This window comes from Salvia splendens, chromosome 1 (genome assembly GCF_004379255.2).
Source record: "Salvia splendens isolate huo1 chromosome 1, SspV2, whole genome shotgun sequence".
NCBI lineage: Eukaryota > Viridiplantae > Streptophyta > Magnoliopsida > Lamiales > Lamiaceae > Salvia > Salvia splendens.
In genome coordinates this window covers 1,430,721-1,452,108 of record NC_056032.1, presented here as the reverse complement: position 1 = coordinate 1,452,108, position 21,388 = coordinate 1,430,721, and the positions used below count along the sequence as shown (strand labels likewise).

The window sequence follows — 21,388 nt, the reverse complement described above, 5'->3', positions numbered from 1 at the left end:
GGAGTATAAAGTAGTATTTTATATACAGTTGCAAATTCTCAATGTGGCAACAATACATCGTTGTCTCCAATTTGCCCAAAGAGAAACCACTACAAAAATCCTCGGGCAAAAGAAAATAATTTGATCTATTTTATCTGCATCACTAAAAATCAAAAAGGAACCGTGAACGGCAGGGCAAACAAGTCAACCTCCGGTATGTATTGTGCACATGGCCACCGCGATGAAGTGTTGGAGCACGGTATGCTATCCTCTCTGCAGACCAGTTTCTTTTCAGATACTTCCAATTTAGTCTTGCTACCAAAGAGCCAATCTTCATCCCGATTATCATCACCACTGCCGCACATTTGGGGTGGAACCCAGTTCTCCATTAGATTCTGGTAGAGTAGTCCCTCTTTATGCATTGCAGTCGAAACTGTATTTGCTACAGGCAAAGCTTTAGTTCCAAAGGGAGAATCAGCCATGATAGGATTAGAGGCTGCAGGCAGCACTTTAGATTCCACGACATTCTTGATCTGCTTAGGGGCTGCAGAAAAAGCTTTGGTTTCAAAGGGGGACGGATTCAGGGGAAGCACTGTTTTATGGTTGGAGGCAACATGAATCCGCTCTCCACCAGTCTTGAGAACAAGGCATTGCTTAACATTGCTGATTGACCCCGATGTGGAACAAAAGCCTGCACTTCTCTGTCCCAGAGAAGCATCATTTTTTTTTTGGGGAGGGGCTTGTATCCTACTAGATGTAGAGCAATGTTTCAGCTCTTCGATTGTTGAAGAATCAGATTGGGATTGCTTCTTTGTAGACAGCCTTATCCGGATAATCTTACCTGAATCAAACATCAAAAAGTGCATGAGCAAAGAGTCAACGATGTAATATAGCATCACAAAAATGTCAAATGTATGGACTTACCGTGGCCACGGCTAACATCAACAGGGGAAGGCAGCCTCTTCCTCTTGTTACTATTCTCAGTGCTATCAGAGGACGAGCTTGGACCACGCAAATAAACAGGTTCTGCATGCTCCTCAGTAAGACTGCTACGTTCCAATTGTACAGAATCATCTTTTCCTTCTTTACCATCTGTACTGAATTTTTCACCAAAATTACCATAGACACTATCAGAATTGCCCTGATTCTGACTTCTCTTGTCTTTCTTTTCTTTCTTGTCTTTTTTCTTCTCTTTCTTTTCCCTTTTCTTCTCCTTCTTCCTCTGTTCCTCAGCTTGAACCTTAGGCTTTTGGAGCTTTAGAGCACCAAAATCACACAAATTTAGAAATTGATGCCGAGAACTTTACATGGACCTCAGCATAATTTCACTTCTTATGCAATCAGTACAAACCAAACATAACACACAAGAGATGATCACACATCTCAAGCAACACCAAAGACTGCAAACCTAATATTTGATAACTACTTTCCACAACTCCCTAAAAGACATCTCTGAGTCAACCAGATATCTTACAATAAAAATGGGAAGTAACAAACAGATTCTTGGAGAATAGGCCAAGCAAGCATCAGAGCATATAACCAACATGAAATGAAAGACACGACACTTAAGAGAACATAATTTGGTCAGAGCATATCTGACAACCAATTTAAGAATATTAGTCCAAAAGGAAGAGCTAGACTGCACCAAGCATCTTGTAATTTAGTTTTCAAAAGGTCTATAAAACAAAAATAGTGTATTTTAAAGATGAATGCATAAAAATACTGCAACACTAACCACATAGCAACTCCAAAACCATGTTAATAAAATATATAGTTTGAACTTGAGAATCATGCACAATTTTGCCTTCTTAATTCTCATTGGTATACAACTTCACCGGTTTCAAGTTTTTATTTACTGATAATGCTACATATAATCAGGATATTTGATCAAGCTAGCGCATGAAAACCGTCTTACTGAATACCCAATTCCTAACCAATTGCTCTAAACCCTACAATACAATGCTTCAATGCACCCAACAGCTTCCCCAAAGAATATCTAGATACCTTAGACTCTAACACTAGAATATATCCAACTAAAACGACACTTGTTGGTTCAGAGTCCGCAAATTATGACACCACAAACATCACAATTATAAGCACCAAAATAAGCTACTAATCCAATTAAAATGCATCAGTAGCAGACCTAAACTTAAGACAAACTTGATACACACATAAATCACATAATAACATAAAGAACCAAAAGTCACTCCAGATAATTACTCCCTATATTACTAATCCGTTTAATAGTTTTCAACCCTCCTTTTGAAAATCTTGTAAAGGACAAAGGGTCCCCATACCAAATTATCAATGTAATTTTTAAAATAAAATTTCGGATAACAAAAACCATTACATGATTTCCAACAAATCTGACTGAACCTCAACACAAAACCACGGTCCACGAATAAAAACATGTTTAGAATTGGATGGGTGGTTGGAAATCAAACAACGGATCGAAACTGGGATTATTACGATTTGTGTAGAAATTTACGCGCCTGATCCGTACAGACTAAACCACCACAACTCGTTTAATTTAGATCGATGAGTACTGAAGCTCATGAATAAATTAATCAAAGACCTCGGTTCAACCAACCTTAATCGATTCAATCAAGGCATCATTTCTGGCGCTGCTCAAAGCATACCCCGGTGGTGCGTACGGAAAGCACCGAGACATAATTCGAATCTGAGATTGAATCGAAGATTTACCCGTAAAACAAAAGACGAATCCCACTAAAGGCAAGGGAAATTGGGGTTCTTATAAAGATGCGATAAAAAGTGGTGCCTGAGAATGAATCAGGACGACGGAGAGGCGCAGACCTCTGCTTAACCTAGGGTTAGGGTTTCGAGTACGAAAGAGGAAGAGAAATTCCCAAAATATGTATCGTAATCGTTTTTGTGGGTGTATGGGGTCCTTTTATAGTCGAGGCGTGACCGACTTTGACGGGTTTTTAAAAGTAGCACTTTGGCCCCTGTGCTTTTCTCTTATTATATTTTTACCCCGTGCTTGGGTTTCTTAACGCGGGAGCCAACATTGGGTTTCCGATATTTCATAAATTGATCATGATTTTTTAGTTCTCTCTCGAGTCATGTTTTCATTTTTTTAAAATTTCCTAATAATTGAATCATTTGTATATATAGGAGTAACAATTAGCATTTGTTCTCACTGCTTTATTGTTCTTACTTTAATAACTTTCCCTTTTACTCTTTTATTCTATCTACTTAACACACTAAACATTCATTTCTTAAATCATGTGCCAAAAAATTTTACCTCAAATATGACAGAACGAAGGGAGTAATATTCAACCATATTTATTACTAGTAATAGTTTTAATTATTAGATATTGTTATCGCTGAAATTTGACAATGATGTGATTATAAAGTCCCTAAAAGTAAGATATGATTATCCATCGCATTTTAATGTAGTCAGATTATGTTGTCGATGAAAAAAATTCAACAACGGTATAAATTTGTAATATTTTAAATTTTATGGATAAATATATTTTTTATGAAATTTCGTTATATTAGGCTTCAAATCTTGTTATTTATGAAGAATGGGATCTATTTTATTAAATCATTACTAAAAATAGAAAGTAATATTTCTTAAATCATGTGCCAAAAAATTTTACCTCAAATATGACAGAACGAAGGGAGTAATATTCAACCATATTTATTACTAGTAATAGTTTTAATTATTAGATATTGTTATCGCTGAAATTTGACAATGATGTGATTATAAAGTCCCTAAAAGTAAGATATGATTATCCATCGCATTTTAATGTAGTCAGATTATGTTGTCGATGAAAAAAATTCAACAACGGTATAAATTTGTAATATTTTAAATTTTATGGATAAATATATTTTTTATGAAATTTCGTTATATTAGGCTTCAAATCTTGTTATTTATGAAGAATGGGATCTATTTTATTAAATCATTACTAAAAATAGAAAGTAATATTTCTTTGTTGATAGTTGGAAATGAAAATTAAACGAAAAAACAACTGTTTATGTGAGATGAAAGGAGAGTACAAATTATTATGCTTAGTTAATGGTATATTGGTTGGACTTAAATTAAGGGTCTGGGCTTATAAATTAACAAACTACTAATATAATGGAGTATGCTTAGTTAATGGAGTATGTGAGATGAATTAAGGGAGTATGCTTAGTTAATGGTATGTTAGTTGGACTCAAATTATGGGTCTGAAATAATAAATTAACAAACTAATTTAATGGCCCAGCTAAAAAAATGCATTTAGCCCATAGCTTATTTATAAATGAGATTTGAAACATGGCAAATAATAATAAAAGATAAACCTCCAAAAGTGCTAAAGGAATTACACTTCTAAGAACTGCTATTCATTTAATTTGGCCCAATTCGTCTTTGTGTGACATTTATTTATATTTATCGTATCTTATGCAAATTCAATTCCAAGACTCAAATCAAATAATCGGTTTTAACTAGATTGTGCTAATTGCCAAGCATAAAAGTTAAATAAATACAATCTTGTTTTAAAACCTTACTAAAAAAATTCTCCTAAGGTGTGAGTCGACTAAATTCTAAGCTCAATAATTATTCTAAAATCTATTGAAAAAATTAGGGTATTATCAACACGATTTATATACGTAAATGATAATTTTTATCCTAGTATACACTCACATATAAATTATATAAATGAAACTTTCATTCAAGAAAATGACACTTTTAGTTTAAGGATTCAGTATAAATGGTAGTACTCCGTATATTGTTATGTCATATGTGCACTTTTATAGACCGACACTTTCATGGATAGTTGTATTTCAAACTTATTATTCTAGTTGTCCCATAAAATAGTGTACCCTTTGTCATTTTGGATATTCTCCTAAATAAGTGCACATTTCTTTCTTAACCATTAATTTTTTACACAATTTCTTTATCTTTTATTTATATTTTCACTTATGTACTATTTTATCACATTCGTCACATTATTTCTCCACTTAAAACACACCCCACCTTATAATGTGGGGCACATTTTTCAGTCACAATACATTATCTAATGCACAACATTTACTAAACAAATCCACGTTATCATCGACATTGGCTTTAATAAAACTTTTGGTAGTATATGAATATCGACCTCAACCCCTCTAGTCTCTACTAAAACTACTTCTTTTTGAGACAAGGACGGCTTTTGTGGGCTCAACGATAGATTAATTGAGTATCAACAATACTCATGGGTCAATGATAAAGTCAGTTGCCTCTAGGCCTGCAAATTCGTGTACCCGCGAGTATCCAAATCCGAAAAATCGGGTACCTAAACCCGAAATTTCTAAAATATCATACCCAATATCTGACCTGTATGATAATTCGGGTACCCTAATACCCGATGCGGGTAACCAAACCCGATTAATCGGATACCCGTAAACCTGAAATATTATATTTAAAATTTATTCTATTTAAATTAATTATTGCAATGAGTATATGAGTTATTAAAAATATCACAATACTACTTATTTGCTATTGTTAAAAGTTCAAACTTCAACTTAAATGTTTTAGTTTTCTTATTAATATGATTCTAAGACTATAAATATGTACTAGTACAATAGACATTACACACTACTTCATTTTAAAATAAAGAAATTTTTGGTATAAGTCAAACTCAAAAGAGATTATGATAAATGTTTTAAAATTTTATTAATAAAAATATAAATAAAATGGGGAAAAACATAATTGTGTATTGAAGACATAACAAATTAACAAGAAAGAACATTAATAATATCTTATCATAGATAAAAAATATTTATCATAAATCCATGAACGGGTATCAATCAGTACTAATCGGGTACCCGAATACGGGTTTCGGGTACCCAAAACCCGAAAAATTCTTATACCAAATACCCGAACCCGTAATTTCGGGTTTTGGGTACCCAAAACCCGCTCGGTATCGGGTCGGGATCGAGTATACCCAAAACCCGAGTACTAAATTTGCAGCCCTAGTTGCATCTACCCGATCCCACTTGAATTCGTCATCAATACTCCAAATACTATCCGCGTGAGTGTGACCTTCAACCCTTAATGCATCTCTCATTAGTTATTATTTTATGCACATATAAGACTATTAGCATTAGCATGCCAAATTTTTAATCCGATAGTTCGATTGCATTTAATTTAATTATGGCAAGACTATTAGTATTAGCATGCCAAACTTTTGAAATTACGGCCCACGAAAAAAATAGTCTAATTTTTACATTTTTGCTCGTTTATCGAAATTAGTTTCATTTTCTTTATACAAACTTTCTCACAACTTTTTTTTTTCTCACCTAATATACAATTTCCACATTAAACTCTTGCTATCCATGAGTAAACCGTACATATATTTATGTGTATATATATGTGATATATGATGGCCTTCTCCCAAATAGCATTAGCAAGGTAAACCAACAATGGCTGATAACACCACTCCAAGAGCCATAACTTGCAAAGGTGCACCTTTAAACTATGTCTGTATACATGCTTATACCAAATCTGATGAATCTTTGCTGCAGCCGCCGTTGCGTGGAAACCGTTGGAGCCGTTGAAGATTGAAGAGGTTCAAGTGGATCCACCAAACTCAACTCAAGTTAGGATCAAGATGGTGTATGCCAGCATGTGCCACACAGACTTCACATGTTTGAAGGGCAACACCCTCTTTGTAAGAAACTCTTTATTTTGTAATAATACAAAGTTTACTATTTCATGTCTTGATCATCTTGTCTATGTGTCTTATCATGTTCGTGTCGAAGCCTATGTTCCCCTGGATCCTTGGACACGAAGGGGCAGGGTAAGTACCCATCCATATTCATTTCAAGATGAGATCCAAAATATACATGAACTTAAATGAGAAAAAAAATATGCAGTGTGATTGAGAGTGTTGGGGAAGAAGTGAAAGACCTCAAGGTGGGAGACAATGTGATGATATTCTATGTTGGAGAGTGTGGGAAATGTGCAAACTGCGCGTCGGGGAAGACGAATTTATGCTCCCGGTATCCTCAAATAGTATGTGATGATGAGACATCAAAAATTTATTCTAAAGGACAGAGGATGTATCGAATGTTTAGCAGCTCGACCTGGGCAGAGTACGCGGTTGTTGAGTCCAACTACGTGGTTAAGGTAGATCCGAGGATGCCGCTGTCCCACGCCTGTCTCCTTACCTGTGGTTTCACAACAGGTTATGGTGGAGTGTGGAAAGGATTCAAATTTGAAAAGGGTTCAAGTGTTGCTGTATTAGGCCTTGGTGCTGTTGGACTTGGAGTAAGAATGATCTCTGTTTTCCTCTGTTTTTTGCTCTGTTTTCCTCTGTTTTTGCTCTGCTTTCCTCTGTTTTTTCATTCGGGCTAATTTGATGGGGGGCTGGTAAATGCAGGCTGTAAAGGCATCACAAATCTTAGGAGCCTCAAGGATATTTGGGATCGATGTCAATGATATGAAACGCGACATAGCAAGAGCGTTCGGGGTTACTGACTTTATAAATCCTAAGCACTTTGATAAACCTATATCACAAGTGATACAAGAGGCTACTGGTGGACAAGGCGTGGATTACTGCGTTGAATGCACCGGTGTTGCATCCCTCCTCAACGAAGCCATTGCAAGCACAAAAATGGTATGTCGACCTTGAACTACAACAACTACTACTACTGTTATTGTTGGCGAAACTTATTAGAAGCTAGTTTTCGACTGAGGCTTACTGTTTCTTGCAAACACCGGTATGCATTTAGGGAGTTGGGGAGACAGTGTTGATAAGCATCCCACCGGAGGAGAAGGGGGAGCTTAACTATATTCCGATGATTCTCGGGAGGACCCTTAAGGGATCAAACTTTGGTGGTGTGAAAATCCACTCTGATATTCCTAAAATCGTTGAGAAATGCGTCAACAAGGTACTCCTACATTCCATGTTAATAAAGTCATTTTTCTATTTTGGGAAGTTCTAAGTTAATTGAGTCATTTCTATTTTTGGCAGAAGGTAATTCTTCTTTTTACTTTATTTTGTCTTCATCTTTCTTACTTTACTCTCTCTTACTTTTTTCATCATCCATTTAACACACTATTTTTAAACTCCGTGCCGAAAAGAAATGTCTCTATTAATAAGGAACGGAGGGAGTAATATATAGTTTCATGTTTCTAATCATGGGTTGTGAAATAATTGTGCTTCTTTTTGAGCAGGAAATCAATCTTGGTGATCTCATAACTCATGAGATTTCACTTGCCGATATTAACAAAGGATTGTTTGAGTACATGAAGCAACCTGACTGTGTCAAGGTCATCATCAAGTTCTAAGGGAAATTTAGTAGAATTGAATCGATTTATTTGGTTTGAATGTTAATTTATGGATGGGGAATGTTGAATAAAGCCAAAAATAGTGCTCAACTTTGTAAGCAAAACATGGTAATGAAGTTGATGCCATTTTATTGGAAACATGTGTGGGTTAATTGCATGTAAAACCAAAAAGTTTGATCGAATTTTGGTTTTGGTCTTTTTAAAGTTTGAAATTCTCAATTGTCTCTTGATAAATTTTTTGTGTAAATCCGATCTAAATTAGCCAACTCGCGTAAAATTTGACAATGAATAGTGACATAAATGTGTGTCAGTGTAACAACGTAGTCGACTGAATGTTTTTTAGTCTAAAAACTAAAATTATAAAGTACTCTCTTAATTCATGATTTAAAATTTCATTTTGTTTTACGCATTTTAAAAAGTTGTTTGTGTAGAAAAGCGAGTGAAAAAATAATAAAATATCAATCACCCATATTAGAAAAGAAAAAAGGTAGTAAATGGTAATGATTTTATAAACGAAGATAACAAAGTGAGTAATTATTTTATAAACGAAGATAGTAAAAGAAAACAAATTCAATCAAATAATGAATAACTTTTATAAGAGAAATCAAATAATAAAAGATGCATGACAAATAAAAATATGATAAACTTCTAAGATAATTAACCCATTATATTTCAATACAATAGCTATGACAGTTTCAAGGCAACATACACCATTTTCTATAAAAAATAACAAAGTAAAAATTTCCTAAAAAATATGTTAAAAAAAGAAAAAGAGAAAAAAACTGCTACGTCGTGCTGTGCAAACAACAAAGAAACTCATGCTGCACCTATCAATTTATGAATAGTAAACTCAAAACTGGTCATGAACATATGTCCATTTTATGATTTTGGTTCTAGACATTATCTTTTGAATTTTTGGATCCCAAATATTTCAATCCGGATCACAATCTGTCCAAAGTTAACTATTCCGTCAAATTTTAACGGTCGACGTTTTCAATCCCGATTTTGACCAAATTAAGTTGTTAAATATGATTATTAACTCCCTAATTATATCCTTAATTATTTGAATAAGTTATCATTTAAAATACAAAACAAATAATATTAAAAAGGAAAGCACTATTGTGTTATCAACCCGGGAGATTCCCGGGTTGGGGTTGAGTGATGAATTAGTGAATAGAGAGGATAGCGAGGGAATCGCATCCCTGCAATAGCGAATTTCGGAAATTGAGGGATGAATTAGTGAATTACCGCAGAGATTGGGAGATTCCCGGTGCGGCGTAGTTAGGGTTGCGGGAGGCGAGGTCGGGGCTGGTGGAGAAGAGGAGAGGTACTCGACCCAACCGACATCGCTGTTGGGGCCGATGACCTTGCTGCTGTAGCCGAAGGGGTTTGGGCGGCCGAATTTGGCCTTCTCCTGCGGCGGCAATTGGAAGAATTTCATGGCTTCGGTTTCCAATTTGGTGAGGAAATCCATGGAGATTCTGTGGTTGATCACTTTGAAGAAACCCAACTCTTTGTAGGCGTCGACAATGAGGGTTTTGGCGCCGGATTAGGACAGGTCCACGGCGGGGATAGCAAGGAATCCCCCGCCGCCGCAGCCGGGAATCTCCCAATCTCTCAATTAGTGACGGATTTGTTCGGTCGCTAAATTTTGTTGTGTTATTTAACAGCTTAATTTGGTCAAAATCGGGATTAAAAACGTTGACCGTTAAAATTTGACGGAACAGTTAACTTTGGACCGATTGTGATCCGAGTTGAAATGTTTGAGATCCAAAAATTCAAAAGATAATGTTTAAAACTAAAATCGTAAAATGGATATATGTTCATGACCAATTTTGACCTTTACTCTTTTATGAATTGGACTCATATAAGGGTCTCATATTCTCCTTCCGTTCACTCATAGTTGAGATATTTTTTTTAGCAGGAAATTTAAAAAATAGATATTTATTGTGTTAGATAATGAAGTAGATAAAGTAAGAGAAAGAAAAAAGTGGAGTGACTAAAGTTAAAAATAAAGTAGATAAAATAAGTAAGAGAATGAATGAAGTAAAAAAGAAAATGGTGAGTTAATTATTACTACCATATTATTTTATATTTATGGAATATTTTAATCGGAACTCTTAAAATGAGATATCCAAAAATAGTAAACTAGAACTCTTAAAGTGAGGCGGATGAATTACAATATTTAAAGAATAGAGATTAATGTCTAATACAGATAATAAAATGTTTCAACTAAAGATTTATTAAATACGGCGCCCTAACTCCTATATTTAACAACACTAATTGATGCTAGTTACGGCGCATATTTGGATTCTAAGAGTGTCCACTATAGTAGGACGCGGCTATAGCCGCGTCTTGGGGGCGGTGGGCGGGCGGCTATAGTGGGGAAGGTGGGCGGACAACTTTTGGGGCTATTGGGGGGGGGGGGGGGGCGGACGCGAGATAGCCGCGTTCGCGGCGAGGACGCGGCTATTGGAGGGATGTGAAAATGTGGAATTTTGTATTTGGAATTTTGGGGCTATTGGAGGTGTCCATTATAGTGGCGGAAATAGAATTTTGGGGCTATGGACAACAAAATTGGGGCTATGGATAAAAACTGGGGCGAGGCTATTGGGCGTGTCCGCCTTATAGTGGATACTCTAAGTCCACCCATAATTTTTTCAACTTAGATAGGAGAGGCAGAATTAAATTTAAAATTCATAGACGGATATAATTCTTGACTATCTCTCGTTGTAATTATAGACTAGAAGATTCGATAACGATGTGAATAATTTACATTCGTTAATGATAATGTCGGCGCCAAAAAGTACCGTTGGTCGTAATGGACATCGAAAATGTTGAGCAATGAGAGATAAATAATTATAAGAAATTAAAGATATATACTACGACTATTGTTAGAAATTAAAGATAAATTGAGATTGATGATCACACTAGAGGCGACAAAGATATTGTCAGAAATAGAGTGCTGTAGGAACTTAGATATTCAAACCAATTATAATTCGCAAAGAGATAAAAACACGACTCAAAGTAAGTGAGAAATCACGATAGCTAAAAAAACAAAACAAATAATTTCATTTCTCCATCCGTTTGCAAAAACTAGTCTCATTTTGAACAATAAAAATTGTTTCACTGTTTTTTTTATATTTATCTGTCCATTTAATCAGCTTTCTTTTTTTTTTATCTCACATACTTTATTATTTGCGTATTAAAAATCGTACCATCCATAACCAAACTTTAACATGGACTAAGGAAGGGTTCAGTTTGTTAATAAATAGTGAATTGACTAAATTTTTTGTGGCCTGTGAGTAAACTTTATGTATGTATTATTGTATGTATGCATATTTATATCATGCCCATCTCTCAAATGGCATTAACATGGTAAACCAACAATGGCAGATACCAGCACTCCAAGAGCCATAACTTGCAAAGGTGCACCATTTTCATTTCCTTTATAGTACTATGTTTGCATACATGCTTATACTAAGTCTGACGAATCTTTGCTGCAGCCGCCGTCGTGTGGAATCCATCGGAGCCGTTGAAGGTTGAAGAGGTTCAAGTGGATCCACCAAACTCAACTCAAGTTAGGATCAAGGTGTTGTATGCCAGCATGTGCCACACAGACATCACATATTGGAATGGCTACAATATCGGTGTAAGAAACTCATTTTTTTGTAATGATACAAAGTTTTGTGCAACTTACTATTTCATGTCTTATCATGTTCGTGTTTGTGTTTGTGTTAAAGCCTCTGTTCCCCAGGATCCTTGGACACGAAGGGGCGGGGTAAGTATCCATCCATATTTATTTCAAGATAAATATACATGAACTTAATTGAGAAAAAAACATATGCAGTGTGATTGAGAGTGTTGGGGAAGAAGTGAAGGACCTCAAGGTGGGAGACAATGTGATGCTACTCTATGTTGGAGAGTGTGGGGAATGCTCGAACTGCGCATCGGAGAAGACGAATTTATGCTCCCGGTATCCTCTATTAGGAAGTGATGATGGGACATCAAGAATTTATTCTAAAGGGCAGAGGATGTATCGAATGTTTAGCAGCTCGACCTGGGCTGAGTACGCGGTTGTTGAGTCCAACTACGTGGTTAAGGTAGATCCGAGGATGCCGTTGTCCCATGCCTGTCTCCTTACCTGTGGTTTCACAACAGGTTATGGTGGAGTGTGGAAAGCACTCAAAGTTGAAAAGGGTTCAAGTGTTGCTGTATTAGGCCTTGGTGCTGTTGGACTTGGAGTAAGAAATATCTCTGCTTTCCTCTGTTTTTCTCTGTTTTCCTCTGTTTTCCTCTGTTTTTCTCTGTTTTTTAATTGACAGGTGGGCTGATGAATGCAGGCTGTAAAGGCATCACAAATCTTAGGAGCCTCGAAGATATTTGGGATCGATATCAATGATACGAAACGCGACAAGGCAATAGCGTTCGGGGTTACTGACTTTGTAAATCCTAAGCATTCTGGTAAACCTATATCACAACTGATCCAAGAGGCCACTGGTGGGCTGGGAGTGGATTACTGCTTTGAATGCACCGGTGTTGCTTCCGTCATAAACGAAGCCACTGCAAGCACAAAAATGGTACTCCATCCGTCTCTGAAAATTGTCTTATTTTCATTTTCGTCCGTCCCTAATTATTTGTCACCTTTCACTTTTATCATTTTTGGTAGTGGATCTCATATTCTATTAACTCATTTACACTTATATTTTATTATAAAAACTAATACATAAAAGTAGAACTCATATGCCACTAACTTTTTCAACCCACTTTCTATTACTCCCTCCGTCCGCCATTAAATGTCTCATACTTGACCGGCACAAGTTTTAAGAAATTGTTTAACTTTATGAAATAAAGTGGGTAGAAAAGTTGGTGGAATATAGGGTCTACTTTAAATATTGGTTTTATAATAAAATGTGAGTGGAATGTAGGATCCACTTAACAAATATGATAAAAGTGAAGTAGGTCATTTATTGGCGGACGGACGAAAATGGAAAAATGAGACATTTAATGGCGGACGGGGGGAGTACATTTCTTAAAATCCTTTCCGAGTCAAATGGTGACAAATTATTAGGGATTGAGGGAGTATGTCAGATTGGAATGTCAATAAGGCCTTCCAGTAGGTTACGGCCTAATCAGGTTAAAAACTTATAACCCTAACATAAACACGCGGGCTTTGGTTTTGGGTTAGCCCTGCAAGCTAATTGGTCCAGCCCATTGAGTTCCGGTTGAATAGGCATCCCTAATGTCAGACCTTGAACTACTACTACTATTACTATTGTTTTTGCTGCTATTGTTGAGGCCTACTGTTTTTGCACACATTGGAATGCAATCAGGGAGTCGGGGAGACATTGTTGATAGGCTTCCCACCGGAGAGGAAGGTGGAGCTTAACCTCGTTCCAATGATCTTCGGGAGGACCCTTAAAGGAACAAACTTTGGTGGTGTGAAAATCCACTCCGATCTTCCTAAAATCATTCAGAAATGCATCAACAAGGTAATATATAATTTCATGTTTCAAATCATGGGTTGTGAAATATTTGTGCTTCTTTTTGAGCAGGAAATTAATCTTGGTGATCTCATAACTCATGAGGTTTCACTTGCTGATATTAACAAAGGATTTATGGAGTACATGAAGCAGCCTAACTGTGTCAAGGTCATTATCAAGTTTTGAGGGAAATTTAGTGGAATTGAATGCTGATGTATTTGGTTTGAATGTTAATTTATGGATGTGAAATGTTGAATAAAGCCAAAATTAGTGTTCAACTTTGTAAGCAAAACATGTTAATGAAGTTGATGCCATTTTGTTGGAAACATATTTGGGTTATTTGGTCTTAGATTTTTAAAATTTTGAAAATAGCTTTTTGGTGCAAATCAGATCACGTTTAAAATTTCACAATAAATAATGACATAAATGTGTATTAGTGTAACAATAGACGATTTAACAATTTTGAGCCTAAAAACTAAAAGTATAAAAATACTCCCTCCATTCACTATTTAAAAATCCATTTTGACTTGACGCATTTTAAAAGGTTGTTTGTGAAGGAGAATGAGTGGAAAAATCTAGTAAAATATCCCACATGCCGAAAATAAAAAAAGATAATGAATATTAAAATTATGGACATCCAAAAATAACGAGGTGAGTGATTATTTTGTAGACATAAAGCAAATTCAATCAAGCAACGGAGAATTGTTTTAAGTTATTCAAACAATAAAAAGTAATATGACAAATCAAACTTCTTTGGTAATTAACCCAATAAGTTTCAATACAAGAGCTATGGCAGTTTTAAGGCAACATACACCATTTTCTATAAAAATAACAAAGTAAAAATTTCCTCAAAAAATTATTCAAAAAGAAAAAGAGAAAAAAGAAAAAAAATGTAAACGTCGCATTATGCAAAGAACAAAGAAACTCGTGCTGCATCTATCATTTCGCTTGGTAATCCTATGATATTTTTTCCCTTTTCTTCTTCAACCATTAGGATAGGGACTCGAATCATCATAGAGATAGATAAGAAATCATTATTGATCATCTTTTATTACGAAAAAAAGAGTTGTAAAAAAAATAGTTATAATATTATTCCATTTTTTTTAATAAAGTTACCAAAAATAGGAATTGATTGATTAGTTGGATGATTTAAAATGAAATATGAAATTACTTATAGGAGACGAAGGAAGGGAGTATAAAATATGCTTCGTTAGTGAAGTACTGAAGTTCACAAATTGGACTCAAATAAGAGCCTGAAATAATAAATGAATCCAAATAAATAATTAACAAACTAATATACTGGCCATACTCTACTTACTAATATGTGGCACATTTTTCATTCATAACATATTATATGATATTTACATCTAAAACAATACCATTTGCAAAACAAATCCAAATTTCGCATTCATATCTCAACTCTCTCATTATTCATTTGTATTTTATGAACCTATATGATATAAATATTAGCATGCCAAACTTTTGAAGCGATAATTGGATTGCATTTAATTTGATTATGACCTTTGTGTTCCCCAACCCTTTTTTCAACAGTGTGAGTATTTAATGAGCTTTTATTGAGAAAATGAAAGCCTCTAATTTGAGTCAAATTAGATATTAGTCAATTTTCATGAAATTGGTAAATACCCCCTCCGCCCCATAAAGTTTGTCTCATTTTACCATTTTCATCTGTCCACAAAGTTTATCCCACTTGAAATTTTACCAAAAATAGACAATAAATACACCCTCAATCTCCTCAATGTGTGACCCTTATTCCACTAAACACCTTCATTTAATACAAAGTCAAACAATTTCTTAAAATCTGCGCCGGGTCAAATTGAGACAAATTTTGGGGGACGGAGGGAGTATATCTATTTTTGAATGGAATACGGAGGGAGTATATCTATATTTGAATGGAATACCTTCAATTATTGAATAGTACTCCATCCATCTTCTTGGCGGCACGGGTTTTAAGAAATGTTAAGAAAAGTGAGTTGAAAAAAGTTAGTGAAAAATAGGTCCCACTTGTATATATTAGTTTTAAATGAAATGTGAGTGAAATGAGTTAGTGGAAGGTGAGACCCTATTACCATTTATGGTAAAATTGAAACGGGACTCCTATTAGCGGACGGACTAAAATGAAAAAATATGACTCCTATTCGCGGACAGGGGGAATACGTTGACAACTCATTTTGGTTTATTTGGCTTGATATGATAAGATAAGCTAAGATAGTGTAGATTTATCACTATATTTTAAGTTTATAATAAATATTTTGGAAATGTATAAAAATTAACTCTTGTCAAAAAGAAAAATCAACTCTAACGATAGCACAGATTGGATGTTTAAAACATGTAAAAAATGATTAAAACTAAAGGACTAATTGTTGACAGTGTCCTATATTTGACATCACTAATTGGTTTGTGCTCATATTTGGATTCAAATATTACATTTTAATATAATCCTTACAGATACAAATAAGTAGAGATATTGTGCGCATAACTAAACAATTGTAATAATACACATATGAACATAATTAGTATCCCATAATGTTTCAACAAAGATAGGTGGGCAGAATTAATTTGAAAAACTATAGGGGGATATAATTCTTTGTGATGGTCAATATTGGATAACGATGTGACTCATTTGCATTCGTTAATAACCAATGAACCATATTGCATCATGATACAAGCACAGTAACGAAGCCATGATTTTGACGATATACACATGGAAGAAACATTCATGTACAAAATGAGATCGAGTGGCAGATGACACATGTATTGTTAGAAAGAGAGGGCGGTAAGAACTTAGGTATTCGCACCAATTATAATTCGAAAGAGACTCAAAGAGGGGAAAACACAACTTAAAATAATTAAAGAAAATACTCCCCATTCACGGAAAAATAGTCTAATTTTTCTGTTTTTGCTCGTTTATCCAAATTAGTTTAATTTTTATTTTTGTAATTTTTCTCACCATTTTTTCTCTCACTTACTATACTATTTGAATATCAAAACTCTGCCATCCATAATGAGATTATTTTCATGGATGGATGAAGTACTTCCTCCGTTTCTCCATAGTTGAGTCATTTTTTCATTTTGGGAAATTTCCTCATAGTTGAGTCATTTCCCTATATATTAACTTTTTCTCTTTCTTACTTTGATCTCTCTTACTTTATTCTCTCTACTTTATTCTCTCCACTTTTTTCTCTCTTTTACTTTTTTATCTAGTCCCTCCGTCCCGGACTACTTGCACTTATTTCCTTTTTGGGCGTCCCAAGTTATTTGCACTCTTTCCATTTGTAGTAAAAATTATCACCTACAGCCGCAATTGTTGACTTTGCTGTACACTCATTCCTTAATCTTCGTGCCGAAAAGGAAATGTGCGAGTAGTCCGGGACGGAGGGAGTATTTATTTAACACATTCAACATCACTTTCTTAAACTCCGTGCCGAAAAATTTTACCTAAACTATGAAGAAACGGAGGGACTATTAAATTTGTTAATAAAATATCCCTCAAACTTTTCAATTATTGTTGGGGGCCATCAGTATACTGTTACTGTACACATGTGTGTGTATATATATATATATGATATATGATGGCCTTCTCCCAAATAGCATTATCAAGGTAAACCAATAATGGCGGATAACACCACTCCAAGAGCCATAACTTGCAAAGGTGCACCTTTTTCATTTCCTTTATACTCTGTTTGTATACATGCTTATACTAAGTCTGATGGATCTTTGCTGCAGCCGCCGTCGCATGGAAGCAATCGGAACCATTGAAGGTTGAAGAGGTTCAAGTGGATCCACCAAACTCAACTCAAGTTAGGATCAAGATGCTGTATGCCAGCATATGCCACACAGACATCACATGTTGGAATGGCTCCTTGTTTGTAAGAAACTCACTTTTTAGTACTGATACAAACTTTTGTGAAACTTACTATTTCATGCCTTGATAATCTTGTTTATGCATCTGTTCATATTTGTGTTTGTGTTTGTGTTTGTGTTTGTGTTCAAGCCTGCGTTCCCTCGGATCCTTGGACACGAAGGGGCGGGGTAAGTAGCTATCCATATTCATTTCATGATGAGATCCAACATATACATGAACTTAATTGAAAAAAAAAATGCAGTGTGATTGAGAGTGTTGGGGAAGAAGTTAATGACCTCAAGGTGGGAGACAATGTGATGCTACTCTATGTTGGAGAGTGTGGGGAATGTGCAAACTGTGCGTCGGGGAAGACGAATTTATGCTTACGGTATCCTGTGATAATGACTGATGATGGAACATCAAGAATTTATGCTAAAGGGCAGAGGATCCATCGAATGTTTAGCAGCTCGACCTGGGCTGAGTATGCCGTTGTGGAGTCCAACTACGTGGTTAAGGTAGATCCGAGGATGTCGTTGTCCCATGCCTGTCTCCTTACCTGTGGTTTCACAACAGGTTATGGTGGAGTGTGGAAAGCACTCAAAGTTGAGAAGGGTTCAAGTGTTGCTGTATTAGGCCTTGGTGCTGTTGGACTTGGAGTAAGAATGCTCTGTTTTTCTCTGTTTTCCTCTGTTTTTCTCTGTTTTCCTCTGTTTTTCTCTGTTTTTTGCTCTGTTTTCCTCTGTTTTTCATCTGTTTCTGTTTTTCACTCGGGCTAATTTAATGGGGGGATGGTAAATGCAGGCAGTAAAGGCATCACAAATCTCAGGAGCCTCAAGGATATTTGGGATCGATGTCAATGATATGAAACGCGACATAGCAAGAGCGTTCGGGGTTACTGACTTTATAAATCCTAAGCATTCTGATAAACCTATATCACAGCTGATACAAGAGGCTACTGGTGGACAAGGAGTTGATTATTGCGTTGAATGCACCGGTGTTGCATCCCTCCTCAACGAAGCCATTGCAAGCACAAAAATGGTATGTCGACCTTGAACGACTACTTCTATTATTACGGTTGCTGTTGGTAAAACTTTTTAGAAGCTAGTTTCTGATTGAGGCTTATTGTTTCTCGCTCACATTGGTATGCAATCAGGGAGTCGGGGAGACAGCGTTGATAAGCGCCCCACCGGAGGAGAAGGGGGAGCTTAACTACATTCCGGTGATCCTCGGGAGGACTATTAAGGGAACAGCCTTTGGTGATGTGAAAACCCACTCTGATATTCCTAAAATTGTTGAGAAATGCATCAACAAGGTAAGAAATAATTTCATGTTTCAAATTATTGTTGTGAAATAATTGTGATTATTTTTGAGCAGGAAATCAATCTTGGTGATCTCATAACTCATGAGATTTCACTTGCCGATATCAATAAAGGATTTCTAGAGTATATGAAGCAGCCTGACTGTGTCAAAGTCATTATCAAGTTCTGAGAATAATTCAGTGGAATTGAATGCTAATTTATTTTGGTTTGAATGTTAATTTATGGAGGCATAATGTTGAATAAAGCAAAAATAGTAGTATGATTTATTTTGTAAGCCAAAAATGTTAACGAAGTTGATGCCATATTATTGCCTATAAAATAAAGAAGTTTGCTCCAATTTTGGTTGGTCTCGTACTTTCTAAAATTAGAAAATTTCAATTCTTCCACCTTTACTTTTTGATGCAAATCCAATGTTAAATTGGTGCACGCATATAAAATTTTGGCGACGACAATAAATAGTGGCATGAGTGTGTATTAATAATGTAGCTGACAAAGACGACTTAACCACTTTGAGCCTAAGAAATAAAAAACATAAAAAAATACTCCTTCCATTCACGATTTAAAAATTCATTTTGACTTGACGCATTTAAAAAAGTTGTTTATGTAGGAAAGTGAAAGAAAAAATCTAGAATCCCATGTATCAGAAATGAAAAAAGTATTAAATGAATATTAAAATCATGAACATCCAAAAATAATAAAGTTGCTGATTGTGTAGATGAAGAGAGTAAAATAAAACAAATATAATCAAATAATGGATAACTTTTATAAGTTAATCAATTAATAAAAGATGTATGACATAACAAAAATGTTATAAACTTCTTGGATAATGAGCCCAAAAAATTTCAATACAAGAGCTATGGCAGTTTCAAGGCAACAGATTAGTTGTGAGAAAATCCAAAGGATACCAAAATAAATTACTCCCTCGGTCTCAACTCCATAGGACTTTTCTTTTTTGTTTGTCTTAGAAATAACCTACTCTCTCCTCTCTTCTCATTAAAATATTAAACTACATTTTTCTTCTTTACTTTAGTCCACCTAACAATACTTCCTAAAATTCCGTGTCACTCAAGAATATGGTCATCTTGAGTAGGACAGATGGAGTACTACTAAATGCTAAAATAAATAAAGAACCACGCTCGCCAGAAATCGCGAACACTAGACCAACCAAGACCAACCAGTAGGCAAGATGGACCGCCAACCATTTGCGCTATATATTCCTTTGTACTCCTTCAGTCCATGATTAAATCTTCTATATTTGATTGACACGAGTTCTAAGAAATTAGTTGACAATGTGAGTCATACTTTTATATATTGGTTTTATAATAAATGTGAGTGGAATAAGTCAGTTGAATATAAGGTTTATTTACTAAACATAGTAAAAGTGGAATGATATAAGTATTTAATAGCGGGCATAAGAAATAGTATGTATAGACCAAGAAACCCATGACACATGTAGGTCTGACCCTGCCATTTTCTAGTATAAAAAACAAAGTAAAATTACCTCAAAATAAGTTCAAAAAGAAAAAAAAGAGAAAAAAGAATTAAGTGCTACGTCGTGTTATGCAAACAACAAAGAAAATCGTGCTGCATCTATCATTTGATGAATTGGACTCGGATAAGGGTCTGATATAATAAATGAATCTAAATTAACAATTACTAACAATTTACAAATTAACAAACTAATATAATGGCCCAGCTCAAAAATATATTGGCCCATAACTATTAGAAGTGAAATTATGGGAAATTAGTACGAGTACTATAATTTCTCAAAAAATAAGAGAAAAAAAAAGAAAATTGACTGCTAAGCCGTGTTATGCCAACAATATATAAGAACATCTCCAATAGCGGCGAGCGCACCGGCTCGCCGATTTATGGCGCTCGCCGGTCCGCTCGCCGAACTATTGCAGCCGGCGAGCGCCAATTCGGCGAGAAAAACGGCGAGCGCACGCCGATTCCCGAGCGCTCGCCGGTGCGCTGACCGCTATTGCAGACTCCCGATCGGCGAGCGTTTTTTTTTTAATTTTCGAAACACTATATATAATCGATTTGCACGTCATTTTCATTCGCACCACTTGTTTTAACGAGTACTCTCTCTATTTTAATTTCTGTACAAGATCAACAACGCGAAATGAGTAACGCGGGTGGTAGTAGTAGTGGTAGTGGTGGGGATGCTGAGGAGTACGAACGGCGTTTGAACGAACATTTGGATGCCTATACGTCCCGAGAGATAAACCGGCTGTTACAACGGGCCTTGCAGCCGGCGGTACCTCGACCTCGACCCGTTGTCCACCGCCGAGCAGTGATTGACCGGGATCACGTAGCTGCACATCAGCGGCTATATGACGACTACTTCGCACCGGAGCCGCGGTTTAACGCCAACCTTTTCAGGCGGCGTTTTAGGATGAGCAGGGCCCTGTTTATGCCTATTGTTGACGCTTTGGAGCGTCGATATAAGTGTTTC

The 21,388-nt window shown here is 35.7% G+C and overlaps 4 protein-coding genes across 5 annotated transcripts; 3 read left to right on the top strand and 1 right to left on the bottom strand.

Annotated features, from left to right (window-relative positions):
* Positions 1–4: 4 nt before the first annotated feature.
* On the bottom strand, positions 5–2,850 carry LOC121807061. Its single transcript, XM_042207250.1, has 3 exons — positions 2,570–2,850; positions 904–1,234; positions 5–820 (listed from the first exon to the last, which is right to left on the bottom strand). Exons 1-3 carry the CDS (start codon positions 2,648–2,650, stop codon positions 150–152), a joined length of 1,083 nt encoding a protein of 360 aa, XP_042063184.1. The 5' UTR covers positions 2,651–2,850; the 3' UTR covers positions 5–149.
* Positions 2,851–6,325: 3,475 nt separating this feature from the next.
* On the top strand, positions 6,326–8,475 carry LOC121793419 (8-hydroxygeraniol oxidoreductase-like). Its single transcript, XM_042191429.1, has 7 exons — positions 6,326–6,433; positions 6,496–6,641; positions 6,733–6,770; positions 6,847–7,240; positions 7,353–7,589; positions 7,705–7,863; positions 8,150–8,475. Exons 1-7 carry the CDS (start codon positions 6,394–6,396, stop codon positions 8,261–8,263), a joined length of 1,128 nt encoding a protein of 375 aa, XP_042047363.1. The 5' UTR covers positions 6,326–6,393; the 3' UTR covers positions 8,264–8,475.
* Positions 8,476–11,549: 3,074 nt separating this feature from the next.
* LOC121793403 (8-hydroxygeraniol oxidoreductase-like) lies at positions 11,550–14,074 on the top strand. 2 transcript variants are annotated; one of them, XM_042191421.1, is made up of 7 exons: positions 11,551–11,692; positions 11,770–11,915; positions 12,007–12,044; positions 12,114–12,507; positions 12,607–12,843; positions 13,597–13,755; positions 13,819–14,074. In XM_042191421.1, the coding sequence occupies exons 1-7, from the start codon at positions 11,653–11,655 to the stop codon at positions 13,930–13,932; spliced, it is 1,128 nt and encodes a 375-aa protein (XP_042047355.1). In that variant the 5' UTR covers positions 11,551–11,652; the 3' UTR covers positions 13,933–14,074. The 2 variants fall into 2 exon arrangements, with proteins under 2 accessions (XP_042047346.1, XP_042047355.1); XM_042191412.1 differs by having other exon boundaries at positions 11,550–11,692; positions 13,597–14,074.
* A 3,216-nt stretch (positions 14,075–17,290) lies between these two features.
* On the top strand, positions 17,291–19,264 carry LOC121793395 (8-hydroxygeraniol oxidoreductase-like). Its single transcript, XM_042191399.1, has 7 exons — positions 17,291–17,416; positions 17,491–17,633; positions 17,759–17,796; positions 17,871–18,264; positions 18,410–18,646; positions 18,762–18,920; positions 18,983–19,264. Exons 1-7 carry the CDS (start codon positions 17,377–17,379, stop codon positions 19,094–19,096), a joined length of 1,125 nt encoding a protein of 374 aa, XP_042047333.1. The 5' UTR covers positions 17,291–17,376; the 3' UTR covers positions 19,097–19,264.
* The last annotated feature ends 2,124 nt before the right edge of the window (positions 19,265–21,388 follow it).